Below are 23,620 nucleotides of genomic sequence, written 5' to 3'. Positions count from 1 at the left end.
TAAGCCCCGCAATAAGAGTAAAATCCTATTACTTGAAGTGCCGTGGACGCATCTCTCAGGGGATTTCAGATAGAATTACGAAGGAGGCCATTTAGATCAAGACTTATAAAAATACTTCTAATCAAGACACAGGGTATGCGCTTGGCAATGCGTGGAATTCAATTTTCAAGAAAATAAAAAAATGTTAGAACTCCTTTTTATTCGAAATTACCTGGGTATTTCCTGTCGCCATTGACCTGATTGTTGCGACTTCTTTAAGTTACAGCACATCGGTTTCTGTTTTGGCAAACTTATTCATTCATATTGATCACGATGGACGAGTCGTCCGTTGAAATGTTGATGATATAATATAACGAATTAAACCGGTGGGAATCTCGAGAAGACTTCATCATCATCATCATCATCATTGGTCAACAATCCTAGGATTGGTTTGACGCAGCTCTCCACTCTATTCTCCTTTCAGCTAATCTTTTCACACCAACGTATTTCTTCTCTTTCACATCTCTCTTCACTTGTTCCATATGAGAAGACTTCACGCAAATTTATTTTTATTACTATGCACATATGTTTTCCCATTGAAATTTCATTTTTTAAATCGGGTGAAACCAATACATGTTAAACGTCCAATTGGTCGACTGTTAACAGTATTAATCATAATTCGTCAGTTCTGTCCTTGAATTTGATACTTTTATCAGTAAAAAAAGTCCAACAAAAAATATGTAGACAAAATAAAGTGGAAGAGTTAATGACAAATGGTGAAACTCACAGTGAACGTTGACCATGATTCGCTTGGAGACGGATGGCGGGATGCCGTTTGATGCGATACACAAGTAGGCGCCCATCTCGGAGCGCGTGATCTTGGCCAGCCGCAGGACTTCCCCCTGGTACGTTGACACTGCCGGAAGAAATAGAAAGGAGAATAAATCAGCACATAATTGTGGGAATTTCTGAAAAAGTCACGAGAGAGAGAAATTACTTGAAGATAGACACCCAAACCGGTTTACGAGGTGCGCTAAGAAAATAACGGCAGCCAAATTTTTTAATGTCCAGCAAGTAGGTTACGTATTTAATTTAGATTTTGAATTTTCTCACATAATCCTCAAAAATCATGGATGATATAAGGAAATAACCAAGTCAAAGGAATATTGTGTTTTTTATTCCATAAAAATCATACGACCGTAACAACACCAGACTAAATTCGAATAATCTCCGAGAAAAGCGAGATCGCGGGTGATTTTGAAAAAAATGTGACCTATACTATCTCAGAAATGTATCAAATTGAGTAAAATGGCACATAAATTCATAATTGGTAACCATTGGTAATTATTTATTAAATCAGGTTTACGGTAATTTTCATGTCTTTATCTCCAAAAAGCTCTGTTGGACTTAGTCAGGCTTTTTTTCGACTTCGGACCCCTGTGCGATGGTTGGTTTGGAAGGAAATGGTACAGCTAACCCTGAACTGAGTTACGGAAGCGTGGAGCTGACACATTCAAGGTAGGCGAGCTACTTTCTTGTGCCAACTTGCCCTTCGAGGATTTTAGTTTGCGAATGTCTGAAGGCTTCACAGGGAACTAAAAACCCAGGACGGTTTGTTCAGTTGCTTAGTGCTTTATTCTCTAATCCACCACGATCCTTACTATATCTAACTGTGGACGTTTCTAAATCCGTCTCCATCTCCATTCCAAAGGCTTTCTAACTCAATGATTCAATCCAATGGTTGCCATGGACAGGTAAGTCCAGAGCTCATCCCGGTGAAAGCCATGGATGTGTGATTTCACAAGTTCACAACAACAATACTGTAATACACAGCTCACGAGGAAAACATATATAAATCTACCGGGATCAAACTTGTGGGATTTAGTAAATTCTAAGTTAAAAGAGAATACTACGCTTATTTTACTAAACTAAATATTTTAACAACTCAAATGACTACAGTTTCATCACCTATCGAGTGCTATTCTTAATTAAGTTACTAATAACAGTATAACAATGATACGAAACAATAGAATCAATTTCGGCCAACCTGTTGAATTACCTTATGCGTAAAATCTACCAGGGATTAATTAAAATTAATTAAATGTATTTAATTATGTCACGTACACATTTTGGGAAGCAGGAGGACTCCAGGATACTAATATCAGGATCTAAATATCGTGAATAATTTTATCACGAAGACAAGGAATTATGCTGATATAAATCCTATTTCCAGCATACATTTGACTTTTAGGATTTCTAAATAGCGAAATGTTCAAACAAATATTGTTGTAGAAATTTTAAGATCCAATCTGCTCTTGGTATGATGACTCATGAAAAAAGCTGATGCCATATTGACGATTCGTCTGTTTCTCATTATCGTAAAAATGAGGATACTACTAAGAGAGAATATTTTCATTCGGCGTATAAGGGTACCATCAAATTGCAGAAATAAAAAAAGCTTACCCAGGGTATAGAGGATTTATTAAAAATGATGGGGAATTTATACTCTTTCCTTTTTTTTAAGTTTTTACAGCGCCTTCAAATTTTCGATTTTATCCTTTCATCTTTTATGGCATTAATGTCTTCACTTTCCCTTCTGTGTATAAAAATGAGCCAGTATCATTTGATTGTCCAACAAAGCCGTAAATACCCTGATCCATTATCCTCGAAAAAGGGATGGTTATTTCAACGAATAGGAATCGTCTATGAAAGCGATGGAGAAAATAATCAATCAAATGATATACGATAAGACAAAGGGCTTTGGTGAATCACATGTAATTATATACGCATTTTTTACCCAGGCTTTCCTTATTAGCCTGTAAAACCGGTTAGGATTCTTAATAAAGAGCAAACAACATCAAAGAGGTAAGCATAGACGTAAGAAATGCATCCATAAGACATTTTGAGCTATATTCTCTATGGCAGTGAGACATGAATCTTGGCTCTATTGTTATTACTTATTGCTACAAGTAGGCTATTGCCTGGTGGTAGCATTAGATTTACACAAATCAATAACAAATCTACCTATCTATCGAAAATATCGAATGGCCTAGGGGTTATTAGGTGAAAATTTTCTACGGAGGAAATACACAAACATGATATTAAGATAAATATAATGATAAAGATATCAACATAGGCGAAAACAAGATAAACGAAAATGATGCTTGTATATAATAGTAGCAATTGAAACCTTATTTATTAGGACAAACATCTCAATACCTAAAAAAGGATAACAAAGAAAAAATTTTATTTTATAAATAGCATATAGTTCTTTGCACTTGTTAGCCATGCAATTATTAGTAAAAACCACACTTTCCATTTTGATAAACCGAAATTCTGGATAAAGAATGTAAATTTTCATAAAGATTATTTAAGAATTCCTTCATACAGGACAACGCAAAAATATTAGAAATGAAACAACTGACGTAGATGATTTAAGCAAAATATATTGTTATCTAATAAATAAAACTTGATGAAAATGTAAAAAATATGTACATAAAATAATATAAATATGTGCATTAAAAAAGCAAATTAGAAAAAAAAATAACAACGAAATAAATGATATGTTACATCAATATTCTTAAAATGATTTTTAATGTTTAAACCATATCGTTAAAATGTATCATTGGGTATTTTTGATTATAAATAATGTCAATACTTGACCACGTTTTTATTAATTTTACCTCCCATCTTTGCATACTATAAGGCTTAAAATGGAAAACATTTTCGGAAACGCTGGCATGTGTGTTTTTCTTTAAGAATGAAAAAAATTCTTAATAGTTCATTTTTAAAGGTGAAATGCCAAAATAATGAGAGACAAACAATGATTGTACTACGATAAACATCTAAGATAATTAAATATGATGTCAAGATAAGCAATATGATATTTATCTATTTAAGATGATAGTAAGCATCGTAGCCCAGATCAGGTTAATATAAAATTTATAAAGTGAATCGAAACTTAACGGACACATTAAAATATGACGGTGTGATGAAGACAATCACCGAGGAGCCTGTAGATGGCATTGATTGTAGAGGACAGCCTCGGGTTAAGAATACAGGACAGGAAGTAAAGGATGTGGAAAAGAGCTAAGTAAATGCGAAAATATATGCTACTGGGATGAAAATTATATAAAGAACTATGTTAAAAATTCTTATGATTACTGACCATTGACGATGAGAATGGTGATTACATTTCTTTACTTCGTTTTTGATGAAGTAAAGAAAGGTATGATTATTTGCTGATTTGAAGTAACTGAAGTGTAGTATAGTGTAAATTAAAATGTAAAATATTCTTATAGAATTCAATCAATATTGCCCTCGAGCGTGCAAGCGGGATATATAAAAATTATTTTCTATGCTTCTTTTTTCATTGAATTGAATGTTCGGAATTTTCTATATTTCATCCACGGAAATCTTCAAATTAGATTGATCGTACTAATTTTTTACAATGCAATAACACTGCTATATACCAATCTCTATCTATCTGCGGATAGGTTAACACGCTATATATTCTTGTAACTGCGAAGCCTTTTCCTTTTTCTCATCTAACATGTATTAAAACCTGCACGAAGCCAGTTAATCTGCTATTAACTAATTCGTATTTCTCTTAATTCTTAGGTCACCTAATATTCTTCCATTTGTTGTGGTTTTCAACATCCCATCTTTGTTTAGTATGCACTCAAACAACGCCTTCTGCCTCCTCATAATCATCAGCAATTTCCTTCATAGAGTTCCCAAAAAAGCATTTGACAAACGACCTCATATGTTTTTGCACAAAATTCTTTACCATGGGCGCAAGCAATCGACGTATCCTGTAAAATGACTACCCGCATAGTCCCGTGGGGCAACCACGTCCTCCATGAATAATACGCATAACTAGAACGGCTATTAATCCAGCAGCGGACATTGTTTCATCAGCTCGATGTAATGGAATTGAGTTCCGTGGTATATTGGCTTGATTCGAGCTTATGAGCGGAAATTATACACCAAACGTAATTATTACTATACCATCTTCATAAGCCTGAAATATTATCCCTTGTAAATTCAACCCAATTCATCTATAATAATATGGATTAATGCACCTTGGATTTACATAAAAGGCATAAACAATAATGGAGATAATTAAAACCAAAATTAATGGCATGGTAATTTACAGTGTTATTTTTGGTAAGTTTGGCTTGGTAGCTTCTGTGGAACATATACATGACCACCACGTTGCTCTAAATTATATGTTATGCTTCTGTTAAAAAAAGATAAGAAAACACGCCTTAATCTGAAGCATTATGATTTGAACGAATAGGTAAAAGTATGCTTTCCATTAATCGGGTAATAAGGCTGATAAGGTTTAGTATTGGAAATAAGTGCAGAAATAGTAAAGGTTAAAAAGTTAAGTAAAGGTTTGCACGTAATATCAATATCTAAACCAGCACAGGCCCCACGCTCTTTCCTCCAAGCATATTTTTTTAGTTTTTAATGTTTTTGATACCTTTTTTGGAAAAGGCATGTTTCTTTTTGACATTTTTTATTTTATTTCTTTTTGATGGTGAATCATGCAATCTATTAAAACAGTGCTAACAAAGGACTATTTAAATTTCCGCAAAAAATTATGATAACGTCATCAATAGAGGACATTTAAAACCCTTTTCTTCATGTGGAAATTTAGTTTATTACTCAGAACACAACGGAACAAAAAGTGAAATATCTGATCCTTGAATATCGGCTTGTCTCCGCACCCAGGCAAGTATCAACATTTCCAGACGATTCGGCAACGGTGAATTAAATATAAATTACATGATTCCATTGGAGGAACAGACCAGAAAAGAACCATGGTGAGAAAAATCGCGTAATTAATTAACCATTAATCGTTACATTTTAACGTTTTCCTTTTCAAAATCCTTTTTTTTCTTTAATAATTCAGTCTATAAAAGCATACCATAAGTGAATGAGCCGATCTTCGATTTACAATGATTTAAATTATGATCAATCGCCATTATGCTTTGTGCTAATTCGATACGGATTTTATAAAACAGTAATCAGTGCAAATATTGACATTTATTTTCACAGGAAAAGTAATTTTTCAGATATACACATCTGAAAAAAAATAATGCACGTCTTTTTACCATCCGCAGCCTGACAGCATTAAAATTGCTTTCCATTAGTTATTTTTGAAAGGCATTCTTTCACTAGGTTGTCAATATACATAGCCTTTGTGTATTGACAATTTAGTATTTTTCTTTTCTACCTCTTGATCTATTCATGTATTAAAAATATCGTGAGTAGGTAGTCAGATTGAAAAATCATTCTTTGCTTTGGAATTTAATGAATTCTATTAATTTCTCCAAACTACAAAACATTCTATTACTCCAAAACAAGGGGATTAGGCACTAAAAACGCAAATAGCATGGTTTTTACAGAGAAAAATAAAAAATAGTAAAAAAATAATATTTTTACCAGGTTTTACAGGAAAAATTCGAGCAGACAAATTGATACATTATTATACATGGATAAGAAAAGAAGAACATAAAAAAAAATAACTTGGAGTTCCATCCTTTTAGACAATGCAGCTGATAGCTTCTTGATAGGACAGTGAATTTGGTGGTAATGATATTCGTCAGACGTATGAAAACAATGAGAAGCATCGGTGCCGGAAAATTAAAGGTCACAAAATAATTTCACAATCTAAAATCTTCAAATATAATTAATGCATAATCGAGGGAAACTCCTTCCAGAATCTGAAATGTTTTACGGATCCAAATTCCTTTCATATTAGATTTAAAAGATGCTTTCGGAGCAGACAGAGTTGAATGACGCCGGGACCTGCTCTGTGTCATTGGCCCAGCTTATGTGAAACTCAGAAAATTTCTGAATAATACCCGCACCTTCTTTTGCCAAAGCAGGAAGATAAGAATATTTTATAATGAATTTTTGATATGGTTGATATTTGATTTTGGACCTCTACCTATGGAATTTCTTCTCCTGTTAAGGAGTCATTTAGTTTCAGATGATTAATAAAACAATTACAAAACGAGAAGGGTCCTGAAATTCAACAAGAGAAGAGAAAGTTCGAGAATGTAAAACATCGTTCATGAGTGATATTGTGCAATATTAGGAATATTAATAAAATTCATTCCATTCTATAACCAGTAAAGCATCAGTTATATTAAAATCATATACATCAGTTATATATTTGGTAGGGATGTATAGCTTAAATGAATTGCCTTTTTAGCCACGACAGGCCTCAATATAAATATTTCTTAACCCTAAGAAGACCGAACCGATTTTTATAATCATTTTCCACATCCTAAGTGCTTTATAACTAGGTTAATTTAACCAGAAGTGACAGGAAAAATTCGAGCAAACAAATCGATACATTATTATACATGGAATATGTTTATACAATCGGATACGATACGATCGGATACGATATAATCGGGTACGATATTTTAGTAAAAAAACGGAAGAAAAATTTTTAAATGCGTTTTCAAGCATGTTCTCAAATAAGAACACGCCATAAAATTTAGCAATTGCTTGAAAAATAGATTTACAATTGAACAAAAAACTAAGTTTATCAATGGAATATATATTAATCTTTTGAATAAATGAGCAGTTGTCACTGGAGAGCGGCGAGTGCAGGGAATAATATCGAATAAACCGCACACTCACCACAGAGGTGATGAAAATAAACAATTTTAAAAAGGTACAATTACCAATCAATGTGTGCAGAAGTCATGCAATTCACTTTAAAAAATACTTCCATATTTAATTTACATAGCAGAAGCTGTGAAAGTAATCACATTTACGAAATATAATTTTAATGAATCTTTATAAATCTGTTCCCACATTATATTGGAATGTTAACGGTTAAACTTATCTCGGTTGCTAACCTTATTTTGATGTTCATAATAATTTTCTGAAAATGATCAAAGACACTGTAATAATTACCTCGCACCAAAGATAAATAAAAAAGCAGGTCACGAGGATGATATGATATATCTTGGAGGAGCAATTTAATAATTTTCCCTTTAGTCTAATTTTGCATCGCAACAGCTTTCTTCCTATTCCCTTTGAGATCATGCGGGGATCCGGGATTGACGGCTTAATCATCAGAGGAGCGCTTCTATTCCCATTAATTTCATCTTCACGCACCGCTTCCCAAATCAGCGCTAGAAACGCCGGCGGTCAAAGATCATTAATTTCCAAGGCTATCCCGACAAGTTCAATATGCGCACAGTCGTGATATCTGAATGTACACACATTGGAAAGCAACATAGGCATTGCTCACTCCAAATACATTCTGTTCCATCATAATCGGATCATGTGCACATCAATTCAAGGCCAGTCAGACACATTTCACATCTTATCAAACATCACTTGCGTTCTAAAGCCTATTCTTCTGATAATGATTTGATTATCACAGGTCTCAGTCAAAGAGCTAAAAATTAGAATTTGACAATTATTGTACATTGCATCACGTTGACTTCTAGTTGGCATGCAGAATGAATATTCTTGTGGTATAATATATTCTCGTCCAATACTGTACATTTATAATTGATGCCTAGTTATTTCAGCTGGGGAAAAAATGCTACACAATGAGTGGATTACAGCAGGGTTTCATGGTAATTCCTTCATGGTGCCTTGCATTACAAAAGAGCTGGAAAATTATATGGTGACCTTTCCAATATCGCTCCTCTGGCAATTGCTTGCAGAAAATGAGCTATAGAAATATTGCTGGTTAAATCATAAATAAATACATGAATTTTGATAGAGTTATAAATAATATATTTACATATTCTTCTGATTAAACACAAACTTTGTAAATATTATGAAGGTTTAATTTATTTTTAAATCACCTAAAAATTAAGAATAAAACGTTTCTTTTAACATCATTGAAATCTTTAAAACATGCCGCTGTCTTCAGTTTTTTAAATTTAATCCTTTACCAGGTCCATGGTTTAAGATATTGACTCTGACTGTGTATGTATCTTCATTTACATTCACTAGCACACATATTTACGGATAAAACCGATGCGCCAAAATTTAATTGCATGACTGTAATCATTTATTCAGTCTCTCTTGCAAATTAAATACACCAAAGGATGAATGTCGCCATGAAAATATATTTGACTTAGCCGGGATTCGGATGCAGATCTCCCGATTGCCGGTCAGGCGTGTTAACCAGTTCCACCGCCAAGCCATTTTCTCAGAGCGAACTTCGGGATGGGTTTTACCGAACAAGATGTTGACGTCGCAAGTCCACACTGTGGTGCATCTTCATCCCTTGGTGTATTTAACTTTGCACCCGCGCGCGTGACTACGTACAAAGTCACTTGTTCCCGCAGTGATCTCTTGCAAGGCTGATCACAAATCAACTGAAAAATAAACCGGATAATAAATATACCTTTAGAAAATAAACACTTCGGATTCGGATAATCAACAGAATTTTCTGCCAGTGAAGGTATAAAATATACTTATCTGCGTCTATTTCTACCGGTTAAAACATATCACAAACTTTTCAACGGACGACTTCGAGACAGCATTTTTCAACGGACGACTCATTCATCGTCGTCAGGGTGACCGAATAAGTACTATCCTATATATTATTACAGAAAGTTCTTTTTCTGTCATTACGTAAATGCTCAGTTAATACTGCACCTGTGGTGATAAATGAGGTATCATTGTAAATGCTGAATCACCGGCTTCAGACAAAAAATGCCATATCAATCTCAAATTTCACTATTTATCCAATAATTTGACTTAAAATTTCGATTTTTCCATGACGACTACTCGCTCGAGTTATATTGACGCCACATATTTTGTAGTTATAATATAAAAAAAAGGTTTAAAAAGCTGTGACATCCGTAACTAAACAAAAAAACATGACATAAGAAGGAAAAAATATTAAAAATAAATAATAAGAAGCATAAATAATGTTAAACAACATTGTTACTTCAAATATTGTCTTTGAAGAAGTGTTGCGAATTACGTGACATTATTCAGTAACAGACGTCATAATTTTTCTTGCTTGTACCAATCTTTCTTGCCTGTATGCATTCACATGGTTTGAATATTTTTGCAAGAAAACAAGTATAAAGAAAGTACTCTATTATACCCCTTTTCTCTATTTAAAGACCAATTTCACCGTTTCCTTAACATATTTATTCCCTGACAGCGCTGAAGTGTGAAATCACGCAGGGATACCTAATGGGAAATTGATGAATGTGTATATGTGGTAAAAAGAAGGTGCGGTATTAATAAATGAGTGAGAATGAGGATAATTCACGATACTAACTCGCCGGGAAAGAATTACATCATGATTGAATGAGGTTTTCTCGGGCTTCCAGCCGGGTGAGACCGCCCATTCTCTCCTTTGTGTGCATTTTCAGGTACAATACACAAATGAATCAAATAATCACCAACACGATTCTCTGCATGAAGCCCATTCCGGGAGAAAATGGGCACCTTGACCATGCTGGATACTTTATTCCGTCTCTTCACCAGGCATGCATAAGATCTTCCTTCAATTATATTATATTTATTATTCCTCTCTTTCTAATGGATAATACTGCATCATTTATTTTTCTTCTGGCCACCACCACACAATGAATTGCGAGAAACTACGCTAAATATGAGTTGAGGAACACCTAATAGACACATTTTTCCGTGGATATCACCTCCTCCAAGTAAATGCTAATCCCGGCGGAAATAGCGGACCGTTAACACGGGCGCTGAGCCGCTACAAAAATAAAATATTCACACGCTGCATCCCAGACCTCGTGTACTTCCCAAGCTAAGGAGGATTAGGTTCCAGTGTGTAATTCCTTCCCCTAATTTATAATTATTAATTTTTTTTTGGAAAGCTTTCCGGTGCTCAGCGAGCTACTTAAAGTGTAAGAGCAAAACGGGACGATGCTCATAAAAAATGAAGCAACGAAACCTGGGGGAAAGGAAGAATGTAAAAAAAAAACTTTAGTGTGACAGTAGGAGGATGGCAGGTTCGTGGTGGATAAGCGCGGTGATATACATGTTTTATAACCACATAAATTGCGTCATAACTGTCCAAATTTCGGTATTCATTGCGCTTTGCCAGCTTCGACCGACGAACGTAATTTTCAAAAGACTACCACGGCATGGAAATTTTAAGAACGTTTTAAATGCCGGAAGGTGAAAATGCATTCCTCAATAAGGATACCTTAGAGGGTATACTTATCACCCATGATACCAAGCTTACATGCTAATGAAACACATGGTAATATAAAGGGGAAGGTGACTGAGCAGGGAAAGAGCACGTAGGCACGACGTAAAAAATGTTAGAGGAAAATGCAACAACATCACACTGAGCTAATAAGGGCAGATGATTTTTGTGAATGGGCGGTAAACAATATGCAAGAAAATTACCGCGACAAGAATTGTGTACGATTTTAGGGAAAGCAGACGGTATAGCCTCAAAAGTTCAATGTCAAGAATAGAGTTTTTTCTCTCTCTTGACCTTAATTGTTAACGCTCATTATTATCTTGGGGTTTAAGAACTTAAACATAACTTTAAGAATTGAATGCACAATGTTTGGTCAACGATTCGGCATATTCTTTTACTTTCATCCGGCCTTTTTTTCAATAATATGACTTGTTTATTCCAAATATTTGTAAATACTATTTGTTTTTTAATATAAAATCATATTAATTGCAAAACAAGCCCTTGTGAAGGCCCTTTAGCCCTCTAGAGTGTAGCTCAAAAACAATAAAAATATAACAAATACTTCAACAACATACTATTGAGAATAAAACGCAAAACAGGATGCAATGCCTGAAGTGATGATACTCAGGTATGGAAACCTTAATCACACTTTATTATGTATGTGAAGACTTTTGAATAAAGGATTTTGTGAAGACACTTGAATATTTCAAGATTCATATAGGAAGCTTGTATTTTTTTCTGTCCCTCGGAACTCAGAAATATTTATGGTCCAAGATGTACCATAATAAGAGGGCGGAATAACTAAAGCCAACATAACTTCCAGCATTAAGGCTTGATGAAGAAAATCGCTGATTGAAAATAGTATGGAAAAACCGAAAAGGAAGGCAGGATAAAATATAGGGAGCAAGTATTGATAGATGTGAAATGGAAGAAATAACTAGGTGTGAAAATGTGGGCTGATATGCATATTGAGTGGAGACCTGTGTCAAACCAAACTAAGGATTGCCGAAAGTTGATAATGGTAAACGAGTAATTGATGATACACGAAGGAATTGATGAAACCGAGCATTTCATTTAAGAACAATTAATTTCCCACTTGAAACTAATATGCTAAAAGTGGAAATTTAAAAAAATCTATATGGAGTTTTGATTGTTTCGACAAACCTTTAGGTAATAAAAGCTTGGCGTTGACCATCACCTGATACATAAAAGTACAAATTTAAGGGTATAGAGGAGATTCAAGTTTTCAAGAAGGGTTGACGACATCACCTTTACAATTTTGAGAAATTGAAAAAAATCTGTTGCTGAAATTTAAAGTTAGAAAATTTCCTTGGTCATATTTCACGCTTGAAGGTACAATTCCTCTTACGACCATGGTTTTGACTCTTATATCAAGGTATACAATTAGATCCAAAGGTACCTTGAGAATGGCAAATGAGTGAATGAGTGAAGACAAGAATGAAGAAAATTACATATGGTCGAAAGTGACATTGCATCGTAAAGTGTGAAAATTACTATTGCTGTTTTATATCGTGGATACATCACATTTCCACCAATTCAACCCCAAAAGATTTCAAACGTTTCCATGGTTGTATATATTTCATAAAAGTTACTTCATTTAACAGTGTTAAGGTTCAAAATTTATCTTACTATATTTCACAATTTCCCAATTTTCAGATTCTATTCGGACCCTCGCGCAGTGGTCCCAATCGCTAATCTAGCGGGACAAAAGTCAGTTTTGCAACTTTTAAAAACAAAGTGTAGCGATATCCGCAAGAAAATGCTTCATCATGATTAGTAACTTTTAGAACGCTTTTATAAGTTATAACAACGTTATACAGCTGCAAAGTCACGCGTTGTGATTGCCTACCTTCCGTCTACACCCAGATGGTGGCTGACTCGCTAGCATTTACACGTACCTGCTAGACAGCAATAACGCAAGGAACCACAATTTCTAACGGGATCTTATAGTCATCGGTATGTATCTTTATTTAGAGTGATTTTTCTTCAAATATAAAACACTAGATTTCAAATGGTAATCTCTCAGTCTTTAAAATATCGTTTTTTCATCGACTTCAAATGTCTAAATTGACTTATAAAAAACATATGGCGAGGTAAGATTGCGAAACCTTCAAAGACATGTAGAAACGTCCTTAAAGTTATACATGTTTTTATCAGATTATGGGCCTACTTGCGCCTTTTGGCAATAATGCCCTTTTTGTTCCATGAAGCTAACAAACGAGAGCCGTTGAGACGCGGGTCATGGGACATTCCCTCGGACGATGACTGGAATAACGGAATAAATTACGCTAGAGAAGAAATATTTTTAATTTTAACTGTTATAATTTCTTACATTTTTATATCGATAGGGAAAAACCGATGCCTCGGTACCTGTGTTAGCGACATAGATAAGAGGGAGAATGTGTATGGAAGGAAGACTGTTCTAAAGGGATATCGAGCATGCAGAGCTTATTCTTTCCCCTTCCGACCACACCCCCTCTAATTCGTCTGCACGCTTCGCCCCAATGCATGCCGCCCGCCACGATGCACCGGGAAGCACAATTGATGGGGAAATCTTCCGGCGCAGTGACTCCGGCACGAGAAAAGACCTCCAAGGGAGCAGGTGAAAAGAAAATAAGATTGCGGGCCAAAAGAATCGGTGTCTAAAGAATAGCGTACCCCGTTTTGCGACGTCTACCTCCTTCTCCTTACGGGACTACCAACATACAAATAAGCAAGGAAGCAAATCGTTACTCGCCAGTGCTGTCTCATTGAAGAAAGTACGACCGGTCGCTCCTCCCCGAAGGAAAAGGCTTTCATCCTCGAATGTACGGTTACCTACAGAAAAATGCGGTTGCATTTGAGCCTCGTTGCAGGGGTCTACGGAACCAAAATATTCCCCGATGAAAACGATCTTAGGAAAAAGAGAATGAATGAAACGCAAACGCAAATCGTTGTATGGAGTTTGGAATATTTCGATACCTACTAATATGATCGTTGCAACTTTGGCTTGTCAACATAAATAAAACGTTGTGTTTGAAATGAACCATATTTTAGTTTCCTACAAATAGTTGTTGCAGCTGTTTAAGTATCGTTTTTACAGCCGTAGAACATGCACCGTACACCGAGCGTCGATCTGTTGTGACTGTTGCTTATGTTTCTTCGTCCCTTCCAGTTACTTCACTCCTTATTGTATCTTCTCCACTCCCAGAGTCCCCTAGATTGCTCTCTCAACACTACTCTCTCATTATGTAGTTATTATGTGGCAATATAGAGGACTCTGCTCCTCTTTCCTTCCGGTATGCCAACTTTAGTCCCACAGAGCAACTGTTTCATTGCAGTAACAATGATAAAAAATTAAAACCTACTGGTATCTAATAAATATACGAGTACAGAATGCATTTCAAGTAGACTGTGCGTAAAGTTGATTTATACGAGAATTGCAACAGAAGAAATTACCTTGGTGGTGTAAGCAGTAGGATACCTGAACGGCAATTGTTAAATTGGGGCTCGAATACCGGAAAAGCAAAAAAAAAATTCATTTTGAATTTCATTCTTGATGCATACCGGAATATTTCGATCAAAATATATGGAACAGGCGAAGAAGGATATGAAATAGAAGAAATACGTTGGTGTGAAAAGAGTAGCTTACAGGAGAATTGAGTGGAGAGCTGCGTCAAACCAATCCTAGGATTGTTGACCAGTGATGATGATGATGATCAATTTAAATGGTTAGAACCAATGTAAAATTGCTGATAAAACAAATGAAAAATGAGATTAGAAATTTTTTCTACATTTCGTGAAAAAATATAACCCACCTTCCGACTGGAAAAACATAACTGAGTGATATGCTCCTTCACTTCAGAGATCTAGAAAACAGAAATAATCCTTCCTCAATGTGATGCATGAAAAATGTTAAGATGGAAACGCGCTGACTACCTCATATACATAGGAAGGAAAGATCACAATTTTCAAAATTAAGCTAAAAAAACAGAAAACAGACATTTTAAAAAAATCCTTCCTACATAGAGGAATAAAGGAGTGGAACGACCTACCTGAAGTTATTTTTAAGATCTTCCCTGCTAATGCGAATATGTTTAGGAAGAAGTGGTCATCACTTATTGGTTAATTACATAGTGGTTTAAAAGGGAGAGTGTGAAATTGGGTCAATGTTCATTTGTCAGTTGCATTATATTTGAATTAATGTATTTAATGGATTGTTCGAAATTGGTTTATTGGAAAAATGTGAAATTCTTAGTAGTATGAGATTAGAATGAGTGTATTATTTTTTACCATGGGTGTCTTTTATGTTTCTAAACTTTGTATTAGAACTTGTTATTCATGTGTATACATCTAATGCTGCAACCAGGCAATAGTCTACTTGCAGCAATGTGTAATAATAATAAAAATAATAATGAGAAAAACTTTGCAATTAGTTTGAGCCAAGAATGTTTAGATGTTTACTAAAATACTAAAAGGCTGACATTAATTTTCCTCTACGAGCAAAATAATATAGTAATTTTCGAACAGATTTTTGTGATAGTAGCAGTGCCTGGATCGTCACTCGATATGGTCTAAAATATTAAAAAAATTCTCAGCCAACGGTGAGGAGAATGGCAAAGAGATTCAATGTTCAGGAATAGTACTATTGTAAAATGGTCAGAACGACTTTACGCACTTAGTGAAAATCGTGCCTTATTCAACGTTTCACCTCGCTCTAAGGGGTTCCTCACGCACTAGCATGCAAGTCATTACTTGCCCTTCATGTCTCATTGGAAATGGAGACGGTTCTTTAACCTCGAATGCTGTCTTCGCAAACGGGGACGAGTGCAGTGGGAGGGAAAATGGCAAAAAAGAGAGTCTTTCCTCACAAGGGATACACAAAACCCAAACTGTCCCCGTTCAAAGCGATCCGGAAAGAAAGGAACCCGTACTGACGCAATTGCGATTCCCTCAGCAGACGAAGAATACAACAAAACATACAACAGTTCCCTGGCACTGAAGCTGGGTCCTTCAGGTCGATTGCCAGGGAACTGTTGTTTGCTAAGATGGGCACACGCGTCGCATATCCCGTGAACCTCTCCGCTGAACAGACGTTTTCTTGTATTCTTCGTCTGCTGAGGGAATCGAAATCGCGTTAGTACGGGTTTCTTTCTTTCCGCATCGCTTTGAATGGGGAAAAACTCTAAGATAGCATCGATAAGCGCAATCAAAAGCTGCTTGCATCACCGCCACTTGCTCTCCGCACTTCATTGACCTGAGGAAACCAGCTGTAAATGCCGGTGAAACTATTGTCTATAATGATGGAGACACGCAGTGTATATCCCGTAAGCCTCTCCACTGAATCTTACCAACACCGCAAAAGCCGATTCAAGGAAAACAATCGGTTATTAGGAGCCGTGTACTAGTCTCCGTCCATGAATTCCCATCACGCTCCTCACAACGAAAAATAATGGTAATGAGAGTAAAAGCGACGCATTAATTTTGTACAGAAAGTTAATTTAACTCAACAATTACTATTATTTACTTGTAAACATAAACCCCTTGAACATTGTTAGGAGTTATCACTATTATTAGAACACAGTAAGGGTTGGAATAGGTAGGGTTAAATAAAAGCTAGGTAGTAACGACTTAGCAATGAATATTTCCTTATTAATGAATATTAAATGGATGTTACCAAGTCGTTTTTTCTCATTAAAATGGCGAAATTCCACAAAGTTGAGCCACCAATGGTTGTTGCAAAAGTTGAGCCCAAAAGACTGACTTATGCGTAAAGCCCAGCTTATTCTTGCACCGCGTTTGCATATTCATAAAGGCGACCTTATCTATAGGATTCCAATTTACGAATGAAGGTGAATCTTTGAGTTGAAGTACCATGCCTCAGTATTTTACGCAAATATTCAGCAAAAGAGAACTACGTCATCAAATCTAAGACACTTACAGATTCCCAAAATATAACTTTTTGGAAACATTTCCGAGGATAAAACTAGGAAAAATTTTTAAAATACCCAGATTTCCATTATAGCTTGAAAAAATGTTAATTGATAAAAAAACATGAAAAATAAATGCAATAAATCGCCCCGAATCCATTAATTTACATGATAAATGCAATGTCCACGTGAAATAATATCTTACCCATCTAAAACGATGGCCTCACGATATTAGTTAATATAGCCTCTGCCACTGGCTATTAACGTTAAAGATAATTCATAACCGTAGAAATGCACTGAATATGTGTTTTTACTGCCCAAACACATTAAAATATGATTATTCTACGCACTACATTATTCGAGGCAGTGTCCGGTTGGTAAAACTTTCCAAATGGCTTTTTACGTGGAACAAATTGCAATACATAGAAAAAAATATTCAAATTAACGACGCATGCATGCAAATAAGTGACAATAAGAACTGATTTGCAGTGCGAAAGTATTGGATTACATTTTTATCCATTTTATTATGTGATTAATCTCAATAAGTACCGCGGCAACAAATCTATCCAGGGAATTAAAATCGGATTGATATTACGAATTTAATTAAGCTTGCTTTAATGCTACCGTCATGTAATACTTATTTTATATAATTTTTATAGGATTTCCAGTAAGTAACACAAGAAATGGAAAACAAAAGGAGAAAAGAAATGTGATAACAATTCCTTCTAAAAATATTTTCAAGGTAATCAGACTATTCGAAAAGCAGTAATAGGCACTTATAAAAAGTGATTTTAAAATTTGCTGGCGGTTTAGCAAATTCAAATTTTCATATGCCTTTAAAAAAAACCCGATTCATTGTGTTTGTGTCTGAATACTGCTCACACGAGTTGGAAGCTGTGATCTCCCAGTAAAATTATGAATGCATGTACAAGAAGCCAAGGCGCCCAAAGTAGGTCCTTCAATTTTATTTGTTGAGTTTTCAAATACATATTTCATATAAGTTAAGATGTTAAATCATGATCAGAAAATAAAGCCAAATTTCATGATTAGGTAGTTGAAGAGAAATGCAAGTTTTACTATTGCGAGATCTACGTGCTATTTGAGTTTTCAAGGAGACAACGAGAAAAATATCGATTTCACTAGTAATAAAACTGAAATTTAATAAAATTCGGATAATATCAGCAGTAAAATAAATAATGGTCAATATGCATAAAATTGAATGTGGTAAAACATAGAACTAATGACCTGAAGTGCCGTCTGCATTGGAATGAGGATACTATCCAACATGAAGAGCACAGTAAGGTTAAAATATATTTCATTTGTAACCGAATCCTTCTTGCCCAATTCCATCATAAAATCATGAAATGTGATGGACTTTGATGCTTAAATCTGCAAACAAATGTGTACCTATAGAATTTTATATAGGCATCGTTTCCGCGGGTTGCCTCATTATGCACACAGATAGAGATGAATGTGTTTATAGCAGTTAACTGCTAAATAATATTTCAAATTTTCCTGGATATCACACAATTACTTATACCACTTTTTTTACAGAGCGCGACCCGGGTTCCAATAAATTATCGTAATCATCTTCAGGCACAAATTATTATTCGTTTATATTATTATTGTTACCTAGTTACTTGATGAATTTTAAAACAGACGCCAGAATATGGGAAAAGGATGGGTAGAGATAATTATCTATAGTAGTAATGTCCAGACTTTAATAATTTTCAAAATTTCTAACTGTTCCTTAGAGTCCAATTTACGGCGGTCATTCCAAAATTTTAAAATATTCATTTTAAAATCTCTCCTATGGCAGTTGCATATTAAGTGCTTAGCAAAATTACTTTTTCATCTTTGTTATATTTGTAAAAAATAAAAATAAAATAAAGAGTTAGAGGAGAAAAGAAAAAGTTACAAAGTAAATCAAGAGTTAGGGAATTTTGATGATATTTCAGATTGACTTCAATGGTATTACAAGGATTATCTTGATAATTCAGTGAAATTCGAGACAAGGTGCTTTTTACCAGATATGTATGCAGACTTTTTGACCTAAGTACTCATCCTCTATGTCCCGCGTCAGGATTCTCAGGGATACGAAATAACCCTAGCGGGGGAAGGAGAAGAAAAGGTGAGACTAAATGACTCCAAATGCACATGAACATGTACCGGAGATCTTATGAGGTAAGATTAAGGCTTTCACCTCTCGCAGAGAATTCCTTAAATGAGTCTTGGACAGGGCTATCCCCGACAATGACTGCGGAAAGCAGACAGTTCTCGGTGCTTCTACCGATGGTAATTCTCGGCTGAGAGTGTTTAGAACATCGAAAACGGCTCAAAATCTGGGATGTACCCTTTCCCCACAAGGCTATGAGTCACAGGACAAGGCGTATCCCAAGATAAAATGGAGCAAGGGTGGTGATATGGTAATGGCTGAACCATGACAAACTAAGTGTTTAGGCGGCACGTAACATCCGAGTTAGAGATAATGAAATGTATTAAAATAAATTGAATCGCACATTCCAAAAACCATTAAAATGAGTAGGACGCGTTTCGGCTCACAGAGCTATCATCTGATACAAGACATCACAATAAATGAGAACATCATATCTATGCAGTTAAGGAAGAGGTGGGGGAAGATTTTAAAAGTTTGAGGAAAGGATGGAAAACGGAGGTACAATTGGGAAACTATTATAAAACAGGTAACCAAGGAAACACGGTAAAACCAGGCGTAGTAGGCGGACTATAGTAATAGCTGTTGAAAACAATACCGGGAGAAAACCAGGAGAACTGGAAGGCCATTGGGGCAAGAATAGACGGGGAAGGATGGGAGAATGTCCATGCTAACTTATGCTTGCAAATACATTTTTTCCCGATTTTCGATATCCTTAGATGAACAAGCAAAATTGAACTGAAAATACATGCATATTTGAATTCATTCTCGGTGGAACTATTTCGAAGTACCGAAATTAAATATCGTGATTTACAAGAAGCATAATTATCACGTCCATTCGTAAGATTATGATCATCCATCAATATTAGCCTGTGAGGGCTTAAACTAATTCATTTTAATAAGCTCCTTTTCACTAGGAAAAATGCTAGTCATGACGAGACCAAAAATATCAATGCACAGCATTAAAAGAGAATTTTATGCCGGATGATGCATGATGAAAAAGGAAGAGTTGATGTTACCGCGGGTACACCGTCATTAACAGGGCAACGGAAAAGACAGCGATACATCATCAATGCAGATAATAAAAAAATATCAGAGTTAATGCATCATCATTCTCTTCGACACTTCCGGTCGGACCCACAACACGCAAAAGAAGTGATAAGGCTGCTAATACTGTTCTCTCGCGTGACAGTGAGCGTCCATATTTCTACATTTGCAGACGCTTCATCCGAGTCGAATCAGATTATGTGTACCGGATGACGAAAAGGATTTATAGCCAATTAATTGGGTGCCAAGTAGCTCTATTTTCACTCAACCTTTCTCGATATTGCAGAGTAGAAATGAACCAGCGTATTTCGCCCATAATGCGCTCCGATACTGGAATGTATACGTCGTAATGCATTCAATTCATAGAGCTCAACTCCAGATATGTTAGTCTGCGTGTCGTGATTGGAGGCTATTATTCCATGGGTATTTCGGAAGAGCTCTCTAAATATTCGGTGAACGTCGAGTTGATTTTTTTTCAGGAATCCACTATCTTGAGCCTCTGCACGTAATATACAGAGGAAAAGGCAAATGTAACCGTGTTAAACTCAATTTGATATGTTTACGGCGAGAAAGAGAGTATTTCACAAAGAATTACTGGAGTAAATCTGAAAAATTGAGGTCAATAAAATATCTGATTCAAAAGAGAGCCTTGGACTAGTTTACCCTTTTAGCATTCGTATTTGCTGCAATGAGTTCGCATTCTTTCCATGTTTAAGTATAAGTAAGGATAGTATGAGAATACCCTCTAAGTCTGCCCCAAAATGTTCGCTCTGCAGAAAAATTATATAATTAGTATGACAGATAATAGGTAACTTATTGTTATCGAATATCTAGAATAATTTTTTGTTGGGCCGGGAAGACAACAGAGAATGGAAAATTTGTTAATATTCACGCTATTGAAGGTTTTTATGTACTTACTAGAGTGTAATATAATATAATTTATAATTAAAAAATAATATAACGTTCCACAAAATAACTCTGGAACCGTCCCCTATATTTATTTTACAGACATCTTGTTACGTATAAACATGTGTATATCAGATTGTTTCCCTTTATGTGCCACTATTACTTCCTGCCGTGAAAAAATTGCAGTTATACTAACCGTTTCTGATACAGAATTTTCCATTTCGAAAAAATGAAATTCGCATTATTCCTTAAATTAAGTGGTTTCAGTTGAGAGTTCCTATTTCGGAAGCACTTGAGACTTCCTATTTAAGCACTTCGCTTGGCCCGAAATAGGAACCAATCAGTTGGCATATTTACAGAGCTCTGGCAGCTGGGTAGTAGTAATAGAAATGAAAGAAAAATAAGGAAATACACTTTATACGCAAAGCAAAGAGGGAATCTACTTTAGAAACGGTAGTATAATCACAGCTGGGAATATCTACATCTACATATTACCCCGCAAGCAGCTTCAATTGGTGAGTTTTAGGCCACTAGACGTTGAAAATTTAAAATAAATGCTCAAAAAAAGAACCGCCGAATAATTAAGTCCTACATTCTGCAGGGGGCAAACGAGTTAACATTCGAGTATTTATCAGCTCCTCAAAATATCTCCCTTACTTTATCGCCTCTGTCGGACCTGGAAATGTAACAAGGTTATAATATGATGTTTTCCGAGTTGTTGTGAAAGATATTTATTCTCAATTGCTCAATCCAAGCCTAGCGCACAGACTTTGAGTCTCTGGTGCCTCCCAATAGAATTTGTCTAAAATATGTGCAAATCTTTCTCTACGCCAGTATTTCATTTTTTGACGAATCGCACAACTTTCCTTTGTATTTTGCTAACGCCAGGTTTTTCTCTAACATTCCTTCCTTTCTTACTAATATGTACTTCATGGCGCAAATGACCTCAGATGTCGGTTGCCTCCTTCCAGGGGGCAACTTGGAATTAAGGCTAGGGAGGGGGTGTTCAGGTGCAACTAATACCGGGGTGTGCAACTAATCCAGGGTAAGCGGTAGGTGCGAGATTAATAAATTGCAGAATTTTCAGATAAATAGTTCAAAATGGCGAGTTTTACGGCTTTCTGAGGGAGATTTTATTAATCATTACACTTCTCTATTAGTAATATCAATTCAATGAAGTAAAATTGTTTAAACTTAAAACTTTTTCTGAGCACTGGGGGAGGGGTTTTATCCCCCAAACCCCCCTCGCTGCGCCACTGCCTCCTTCAAATACCACAACCACTCCATAAATAAAGACCTCCTTTCATTTTAACTTTACAACGCTTTTCATTTTTAGAAAAACTGAGTAATGGGAAGTAGTAAATTCTCATCACGTCAAAGTCTTTCAATTTTGAGTGTGATTTCATAACCCCATTGTGCAAGTGATATTCTTATGGAGGAATAGAGTGGAGATTTTCATCATATAAGTTGATGCATTGCAGGCTCTACCGAAGAAGAAGTTGAAAGTAGAGGAGGGGAGGTGGCCGGTGATCTTACCTTTGGTCTTGACTCCGGATGGTTCCCGGATGACGATGTCCGCGTTGTCTTCCCGTCGCCAGAGCACGTGGGGCACGGGGTAGCCCCTGGCGCGGCACGTCAGCTTCACTGTGCCTCCCTCGGGGACCATCACGTCCCCGGAAGTCTCCTCGTTGATGATGTCCGGAGGGACGACAACGTCCAAGTGGCCCATCTGAAAAAGCAGTGGAAAAGGATTCAGAATAATGCGCTCGACAGAGACAACGAATGAGGGCCGAAGAGAAGGATGCAACACATCGGGGCAGGGACCCAATGATTCAATTGATGCGCTTAGTCACCCGGGGAGGGTATGGGAAGAAAGGAGGGAGGCACTTCCGTGATGCTTGATAGGGACAGAGAGATCAGGACTCCTAGGAGGGTCCTCTGAAGGATGCAACACACCGGGGCCGGGAACTAACTCCGAGACTTATACACCCACGCTCCCGGGGAGGGGTTTGGATGGGAAGGAGAAAGGAAAGAGGCGCCGCCGCGATAGGAGCCCGTCGACGCCTCTGGGATAGGGATAGGGTTGGAAGGGAGGGACGGGGTAAACACCTAACCGCTATAGAAGCGGAAAGGGCCCAATAAATAGCGAAACCAGGGTACGTAATATTTTGAGCTTGACGCGTACAATTTTTCTGTAATAAAAATGGATGATGAAATATTCCCCTTAAACCGGGAACGGAACCACGGACCTTAGGCTTTCCGAGTCAAGGCGCAGACCACTGCGCCATCCAGGTTCCTGATCCCCCTTTTTCCGATTCCTAGTGCAGGGAATTGTTTCTCATGGCGATTCTTGAAAACTTCTACACTACACTTTTAATATTCCACTACACA

The 23,620-nt window shown here is 36.2% G+C and overlaps 1 protein-coding gene across 1 annotated transcript in view; it reads right to left on the bottom strand.

Moving 5' to 3' along the window:
- LOC124165295 (lachesin-like) overlaps nt 1-23,620 on the bottom strand; it is a 1,070,179-nt gene that overhangs the window by 192,457 nt on the left and 854,102 nt on the right. Inside the window, exons 7-8 of the mRNA XM_046542639.1 lie at nt 22,766-22,958; nt 767-895 (exon numbers count right to left, since the gene is read on the bottom strand). Coding sequence (XP_046398595.1) covers nt 767-895; nt 22,766-22,958 — 322 coding nt within the window. The remainder of the gene's footprint in view (nt 1-766; nt 896-22,765; nt 22,959-23,620) is intronic.

This window comes from Ischnura elegans, chromosome 9 (assembly GCF_921293095.1).
Source record: "Ischnura elegans chromosome 9, ioIscEleg1.1, whole genome shotgun sequence".
In the NCBI taxonomy this organism is placed as follows: Eukaryota; Metazoa; Arthropoda; class Insecta; order Odonata; family Coenagrionidae; genus Ischnura; species Ischnura elegans.
This window is presented reverse-complemented; position numbering and strand designations above follow the sequence as displayed.